Below are 8,776 nucleotides of genomic sequence, written 5' to 3' on the forward strand. Positions count from 1 at the left end.
GTTCAACTGGCAAAGTCGCCATTTAGTCTGCTAATTAATGTTTTAGAAATCTTTGTTATAAAAGAACATGTTTACTTTTAACTGTTTGGATAGACGACTCCATAATTTAGAACCATTATAATTGAACTAAATTGATATTTATCACTGTTTAAGTCGAAATTTAACATATAGGATTTGTTTATAAACCACTTTGATAATCTTACTTACATTTAAAAACATTTTCAATGTTCATTATACCATTTGTAATTGTTGTTATTTCTGCATTTCCTTAAATTGGTAAATTTTGGATACTGAAAAATCAAGAGAATTTCATACTTTTTAATAAAAAAGTAAAATTTCCATTCATAGTTATTTTTTTTAATTTGTGGTTATTGACTCAACTTTTTTTGCCTTCTAATTATTCTGCACATAATGGTATATTCAATATTTTTATATTGCTCATTATATATGTACAATTATTATTGTTTAACAGTTTTATGTAAATTGTGGTAGTGTTGATGCACGCTGAGGTTTTTTAATACTTCTTATTTTTCATCAAATAATCAATATAAAGATTAATAATTTTGTAAATTCGTTTTTGTGGAATAATATTACTAATCAATATAATTTACGTTATAATAATTTCGAAATACCATATATCAAAATTTTGTTAAAATATTCATACTCTTTTTAAGGTTATTATTTCATAGTTTTTTAAAATGAATTTTCTTTTTAAAATTGAACGCTTCATTTATTTGTAAATTTCTGTCAATCCAGTAACTTGTTAAATTAGTGAGTCCAATTCACTGTGCTTTTAATAGATCATATCAATTATTGACCAAATTGTGCACAGTTGGACCTGCGTATACGTAATTCACAACGACACCGGGCATAAATTAATAATGGAGCCCGACAAAATGGAGTAAGTATAAAGCAATATTGTAAGTTATATTATGCGTTTGATTAATTTGATGGTACGAATATATCATTGTTATTAATCAATGTAAGATTTTGTTACAACGAAAGCTGTCCATTTCGCCCCCGTGTTGACAGTATACTAATGACTTTATCAGGGAAAGCTGACGGATATCGAAGAAGATGTTTACCGAATCTAAACATCTGGTTGTGTGTCACCCGTTCAGAAGTTTTTTCTATCTATCGATGTCACAGATTGTAATCTACGTATGTCTACAGGCGAAATCTGAAATGTCAGGTAAATGTAATATGATTTAACAAATAATAATAAAACGTAAAGAAACATCTCTTGTTTTTGGGCCTTTTTATTCGCTTTATAAAAACAATGATGCATTGCTTATTGTAAAATTCATTAAATGTAATTTAACACAAGCTTTATTACATGTAATGCAAATCTTAAAACTTCACTTTCAAGCCATAAATTGTTGATAATGATTCTAAATATCTTATTAAAATACCCCGGATTAGTATGTAGTTGGCCAATTTTATTTTTCTATGAAAATATCACTTTTCTTCAATGTTAATCCATGTGTGATTTAGCAATATACCATTGATGCCACCTAAATTGCGTTGAGATTGTGTTTTCGGAACTACCGATTTTTTCGGAATGGAGAAATGTTTTATTAATGTAGTACGAACTGAAGATATTAAGCAAGATTATATTTTTTAGGAAATATCTAATTTAATATGCAAGATTTGTGATAACTTCATTTATTTTTAACATTATAAAAGGTATCATATAAACTGTTTATGATTTATTTCATGAAAGAGGGTTTCTAACCAAATATTAGCTTAATTTCATCCATCGAGTCGATATCTAATTCCTACATTCCGACTATAAATAAGAGAGCCTTGTTTGGATACACATACTAGGCCATATTTTGTTTGGGTGAGAAATATCTAGTTATACCACTATGCGTGCGATCGACTCGTGGAGGGTTACAATAACCACGTTTTATAAAACAATAGACAGGTCAGGTGTAAGGCCTTATCGATAGCGCGCGCACACGTACGTCACCATTACAGATTATAACTGTCATATTCTAATTAATATTTGGCTCATTAAGCTACCGATAAGACTCGAGGTATCTACAATATTGTGTTATAGTGGGTGTTAATTGGAACGGAATTGTATTGATAGAATGATGTATAATACCATTAGCATTTCAATGTAGATATTGCCATAAATATTGTAATTGTCGTGAATACTCACACATTTTTATTTTCCGACTCTAAGTAGAGTATTAACTGATACAAAATGATGTTTTTATTCTTCTAATTAATCGAGGAATATCTTAATTGTCAAGATTATCCTGTATCTTGAAATAATGAACAATTTAAAAGAAAATTAATATCACAAAAACTATAATACAATCCGTGTCAAACCTTATATAGCCTTACTAATTAAACAACACATATAATATCACAATACTTTATTAAAATATTTGATATTTCTAAGAAAAATATATTTTACACTGTAGTGCAAAAGACCTTTATATGGTAAGCATATAAAGCGCTTTTACCATGGTGATCAGTCACAACAGATCAATTATTACTGATTTTCATTGATAAATGTGCATTGTTTTCTGTTTGATATGTGAAGTTGTTTGTAAATATGGCAAAAATAATGTACTTTTTAAGGTTACATTTGCAACAATTCCGGGACTTATAAATTGTACCAAATTATCACGAGTTTAGTTCCTAAAACTGTTTTTGTCCGGATTTGACTAAATAAGTATAACTATTTGTATTGTTTGACATGGAAATGCATATGCAAACATACTACACAAATAATTCATATGGTGAGGTATCTCAATTAATAAAATTGTACTTATTAAATACGACTGTATGAAACATCTGACCACGGAAAGAAAAATGTCATTTAAAAAGATTTTTTCAAACAAGAGCTGTTGAATTATTTTTGCCTAGAACAGTTTTCTTGACATAATTAGAGTACTTGATATAAAGAGTTGGAATTTATACACCTGAAAATCATCACTAGATTCACCTAATATTATATGAAGTATTATAATGACACACAATTTGATTACTACGCAATCTAAATCCCACTTAAAAGAAATAATGATTCATTTGTTTTTTTTAAATGTCCGTTTTTAGAAGTTAAATAATTTGGATCAACAGGTCATCCAACACGTGGTCAGCGTATACCGTATAATCTATTCTACACAATAAGTCATTACCTATCTGTCCCACAGTCCCCTTGACCACAATTTAATTTGATGATACGGTATAAATACCGGTACATATGACGCGTGCTGGCCCGCCAGGCTTTACCTATGTATTCTGTCTAGATTTAAATCAAAGTCGCCCGAGAGGCCAATTGACAACAGGTGGCAAGTCGTTTTCTCATGCTACACAAGCGTGGTGAGACAATTAAACCCTCTCTCCCTTCCTACTTGAGGTATTTTCCCACGAGTCCGAGGTCCCCCTTTACAAAAAAGGCCGAACATTCCTATACGTATTCGGCTAAACGGCCGGCCGACTGATAGCGCGGTCGCGAGTGCGCCCTTGTTCAGCCATTGTCAACCTCTGGGTTTATCGCACGGCGTATTTGAACAATAATTAAACTGTAGGAAAGGCGGGGTTTTCCCACACAACTCTGCGCCGACTATGTAATTACACAGCCACGTGCCCCTATTTAGATTTCAACAGATAAACCGCTTGATTGACATACCGTAACAGCCAGATTTTAGATGTTAACACTGTGTACCAATCAAAAGTGAGAGAGCACGAGAGCTATGATTTTACCGGGAAAATACTCAAATCTGATTGGCTGACGGTGGTGGAATCTGACCGTGGGAACAAGAGAGGAAATCGCTTCACACCAGACTCTATACAATGTGAAATGTGTATAAAACTTGGCGGAGCCTGTCACAGGGCACATATATACACCGTGGTGTGAGGCTGTGAGACATACGAGTACTCTCAATGAACAATACAAACAGTACTAACATGGATATACAACAGGATTATGATACAATGTCACTTAAAAGTGAGGAGAAATATTCACAGAGAAAGGTAAGCCATTCATCAAATTATTATTCATTAGACTATCCATGTATATCAAAAAATACCTTTACTTTTAATTTCTAAATACAGCAACATGTATATCTATTTTAGGATGACTGTCAAATTAAAAAAAATCATAACAAAGCGTAAAATGATTTATCAAATATCTCAAAATGGTTATAACTAAAAAAATAAAACGCCGATACTAATGAAAAATAATAATGTATTGAAACAATATTTATATTATCACTATTCATGATTAACCAGTGTTTATAATTAGCGTTTTGGTTTTGATTTTACAGAGTAAGAAACCAATGATGGAAAAAAGGCGAAGGGCCCGAATCAACAGTTGTCTTCTACAACTTAAGTCTCTCGTATTACAGGCAATGAAAAAAGATGTAAGTATATACAATTAAAAACTTTATATAATGCCAAACCAAATTACAATGCAATTCAGAAAATTCACCATATTCATAATTTACATAGTCATTTACCAAAATATAACGACATAGAAAAAATCACTTTTGAATATAAGGATTATTAATTCGACTTAAAAATGTATGATAAAACTGATACTGATGTTATACCTTTTTATTTATAGACATCTCATTACTCGAAGTTAGAGAAAGCTGATATTTTGGAGATGACAGTGAAACATTTACGAAGCCTACAACGTCGACAACTGACTTCCGCTGTAGCAGCTGATCCTACTGTAGCTGCCAAATACAACATTGGATTCTCAGAGTGCGCCAGCGAGGTGATGCGCTACCTGGGATCAGCACAAGGCATCAATGAAGATGTTCGTAACCGTGTTGTCAACCATCTGGGTGGATGTGTACAGACCATTAATGCGTCTTCAATGGCACATCACAACCTCCAACCAATTCACGTGCAAATTCCCCCATCACAGAACGTAGCAGCGAACAATCCACGTGCTATGTACTCTTCTGAACGCCTTCTCGTTCAGCCAGCTACTCAAACACAGAATGGATGTTCATACCCTCTACAATCAGCTATTCCAGTTCAACCACAGTCGAATGGTGGACAATTTGATCATGTACCAGGCAGTGCTTTCAGTGGACCTTATTGTATGTCTGCCCCGGAAGATCTATCAAACATGTACCCCCACAAAACACTCAAGTCAGAGCCACGTCCGGTGAGCATCAGTCCACAATCCTACTGTCAAAAGCATCAGGAACAGGACATGTCTCCTGAAAAACATTCTCATTCACACATGGTGTCGACATTATCGTCCAGTCCCGTGTTCTCACCCGCCACGAGTGCTCTGAAAGAAGAACAGCTTTGGCGTCCGTGGTGACCGCTGCTATATCAGACATTGTGAATTATGACAATAGAAAGCTGTTATTGTGATGCTACTGACTCAGGTCAAAGTGCCTTCCATACATTTATTCCAAAAAACTGAGCCACTAAGATGAGAGGATTTACTTACGAGTTTTATACTCAGGAAGTTTGACTTTAAATGACAAGTGCTTATATGTCTTTCACATTCACGGAATTAACGAATGAGCCAGTGGCTTTGATTTAATTTTTGAGATAACTATTTTTGATTGGTGCATATACTGTGGCCTTCATGGTGCTATAGATAAAGGTCGCTTGTTACGGGTAGAGATATATTGTCTCAGTATTACTTACAATCAGTAATGAATTAAAATACAAATGAAATGAAAAACCAAGTGTTGTTTTTGTTTTCCATCAGCATATTGGGCACTATACGTTATTTAGTAGTCTTGTATGATGCGAAGATTGTGTGTATCGAGTTATTGAAGCTTGTCAATCATGTAAGCCCAAATAAGATTACCAACATACAATTTGTGTTATTAGACCACAACAGAATGAATTACGTAAAATCATTACGATAAAAATAGCGTTGTGACGTCGCGCTTGAATTCTATTATCGATATAAAAGTTTCCGAAACTGCTCTTTTAAATTGAGTTAATGACTTTAAAACAAAAACATGAAATGAAGGGTATTTGTCAATATAGATACAAGCCCTAAACACCAATTGTCTGGTGGTATGGTTTTATAATACGGAACAGAACTGCATACAAATAGTCATAAAGCGCTCAGTTGCGTTGTTCGGTTTGTCGCGCTTTTCTGTGCTATGAAATCAAAACAAGGCACAAAATAATTTAATGTTAACATATATACGTAAATAAGATAAATTTCATCGAATTAAATATTTCTGGAATATTGCAGATTACTATGAATTACTGCTATGGAGTGATATGAAAAGAAAAAAAAATAAACCGCAGAAAACTATACTTGTGGTGAATTTCGATTGCCTATAAAATACATCCATTACACAAGGTTTACATTAAATCAGAATTTATTCTCAAATATAATAATCACATCAGTGTTATACTAAATCTGAATTACTTCTTAGACACCATCATTCTGTAAAATTATCTAATTACACTATGAGTAAATCTACTCAAACACCAAGTAGCATTACAGAAATAAATCACAATGGGACAGAAGATGATTATTATAAGAATGACATCTAACCAAATCACACCGCAAGTGACATCTATACGTCCAATTACGGTCAAATAACAAACGTTTTTGGCTTACAGTATGTTTACACCATGAACAAAAGTTAATATTTGTAAAGTAACTTGCCGTGAACGTAATTTCAAAATTATTTATCTGCTGCTTTGTATTTAAAATGGGATTGTTAAAAACAATCGAGAAAGACGTAAATCCTTTCATAAAGTTTGTATTTATTTACGTATTTATGGAAAGTTCATAACTTACAATAACCAGGGGAATTAAAAATTAAAAACTGAACATATTCTTTGGTCATTTTGACGTTTAGTCGGTCGGAATATCCACATCACCATCGACAACTATTGTCTACCGACAATACGTGTACTGACGCACGATCATGTGGACAACCTTTACGCGAAACGCAATGAAGATCTAATGATGTTTATATCAATTCAATAGTTCTTTCTACTATATATGTATTTTTTTTATTTTTCCTCTCAAAATCTACATATTAACTATTCTGCGTGCAAACATCATTACATTCATTCATAATATCTTTTAATTTTCAGATTACATTTTCACGAAAAGAATAAAGCTAGATAAATCAATTGATACTGTAGCATTTGTTGAATAATGCATTAATGTAAATGACAAACTGCAGATATATGTAATAAAAAGATATATTTAACCAGTGGAGTGAACTTCACAATTCACCAATATCTTCAATGACCAAGTGTCAGCTGGATTTTGACAGACAAAGATAAAGTTGTTTCAATTTGTACACACTTACAATGGTGACACGGGTAGCCTATAGCTGTTTTAGATAACTACATAACTGTAAACATGACCTAGACAAACAGCCTTAAGCTAAGTTAGATAACAATGTAACGGTATCCCATTATCATCCGGGTCACTGGTCACACACCGGACGTACTCACGTAACTATCCCGGGCTACATCAGTAGTTTCCGGTCGTGTAACGGATCTGGAGACTCATTGGAAGACAGGGGTCATTAATTCATCAAAGACAATATAAATAATGATAATTGTCAATTCTATATTATTGCTTCTGACATCATTCTATATCTTTGTCAGAGATCAATATTCTATATACATGTACAAGATATATCTGCTAATGTTTTAACCAAAAATGTTTTTGTCATCATTTAAAATATTTTTAAAAAACCTTTGTTACTATCCAACGCATCTTAAGTACTTGATAAAAGAATGATTGATTTTGTTGACTAAAGAAATGACTGTTCATATCTATTTTAAATTTAAAAACATGCATTAACAATGGGTGTGTCTTCTGTCTGGTGTAAATAATAATTTCTGTTATATAGTATTATAATTCTACATTAAATTTTCATTAGAATAAGCAATTGCCATAATTAGACGTTATTGTGTATGCTTGCATGTTGCTGTACTTTGGTTGCGTCATTATTTTTGCGTCACATTAGTTGTACCTTGTCAACAGTTTGTGGTGAGACGCGGCCAGGACTCGGGAATGATGGGAAATCTGATTAAACTGACACAGACCAGAATATGATAATGTTCTGAGATAAACATCTGGAGAGGCAGGTTGTTATATCACCCGGGGTTAACGATTCAAGCTCGGAATAAGTATACGTTGTTGAATAAACTAAAAATTGACGGTACTAAGAAATATTACAAATACATTTTCTACAGTTTTGGAGTTGTGTCCTCTCCAACCTCTAGAAGAACGCATTCACATAATACCATGTCAATGTAGATTTTTGTTCCATTAGAAGTGGCAATATTTAATGTTAACAAGAACTTTGAAAATCAAAAGCATGTTTTTTAAATCATCAAAAAATGCCGTGTGTCATTGTGGCTGTACAGATCAATGAACATGTCTTTTATTAATTCTGATCGTTTATACTTTGCCTAATCCTCCTGAGAAATTTATTAACAAATTGAACTCCCTATTATATGATTTCCTGTGGAATAACAAACCACATAAAATAAAAAAAAAAGTGTTATTATTCAAAATTACACAGAAGGCGGGTTAAAAATGATTGATGTACATTCTTTTATTGATTCACTAAAATTAGGCTGGGTAAGAAGAATATTTCAGTCTTCTAGTAAATGGAACTTGCTTCTGAATACTACTATAGACTTCAATAAATTACAAAATTGTGGCAAAGAATTCATTTGTGTCTGTGCCTCCTCATGCAAAAATAAGTTTTGGAAAGATGTTTTTAAAGCCTGGGTCAGAATGAATAACTCTATGTTTCTGAGAAATGTTACACAGGATTCTATC

At 32.7% G+C, this 8,776-nt stretch overlaps 1 protein-coding gene across 1 annotated transcript; it reads left to right on the forward strand.

Annotated features, from left to right (window-relative positions):
* The first annotated feature begins 3,835 nt into the window (after window positions 1–3,835).
* Window positions 3,836–5,678, forward strand: LOC138314433 (transcription factor HES-4-like). Its single transcript, XM_069254762.1, has 3 exons — window positions 3,836–3,993; window positions 4,287–4,382; window positions 4,586–5,678. The coding sequence occupies exons 1-3, from the start codon at window positions 3,904–3,906 to the stop codon at window positions 5,300–5,302; spliced, it is 903 nt and encodes a 300-aa protein (XP_069110863.1). The 5' UTR covers window positions 3,836–3,903; the 3' UTR covers window positions 5,303–5,678.
* The last annotated feature ends 3,098 nt before the right edge of the window (window positions 5,679–8,776 follow it).

This window comes from Argopecten irradians, chromosome 1 (genome assembly GCF_041381155.1).
Source record: "Argopecten irradians isolate NY chromosome 1, Ai_NY, whole genome shotgun sequence".
NCBI lineage: Eukaryota > Metazoa > Mollusca > Bivalvia > Pectinida > Pectinidae > Argopecten > Argopecten irradians.

Excerpts from the sequence above, each read along its gene's own strand:
- LOC138314433 (XM_069254762.1), top strand. The coding sequence starts at position 3,904 with ATGAACAATACAAACAGTACTAACATGGATATACAACAGGATTATGAT. Across the intron at positions 3,994-4,286 it reads AGAAATATTCACAGAGAAAG|AGTAAGAAACCAATGATGGA; the intron begins GTAAGCCATTCA and ends TTGATTTTACAG. Across the intron at positions 4,383-4,585 it reads TACAGGCAATGAAAAAAGAT|ACATCTCATTACTCGAAGTT; the intron begins GTAAGTATATAC and ends TTTTATTTATAG.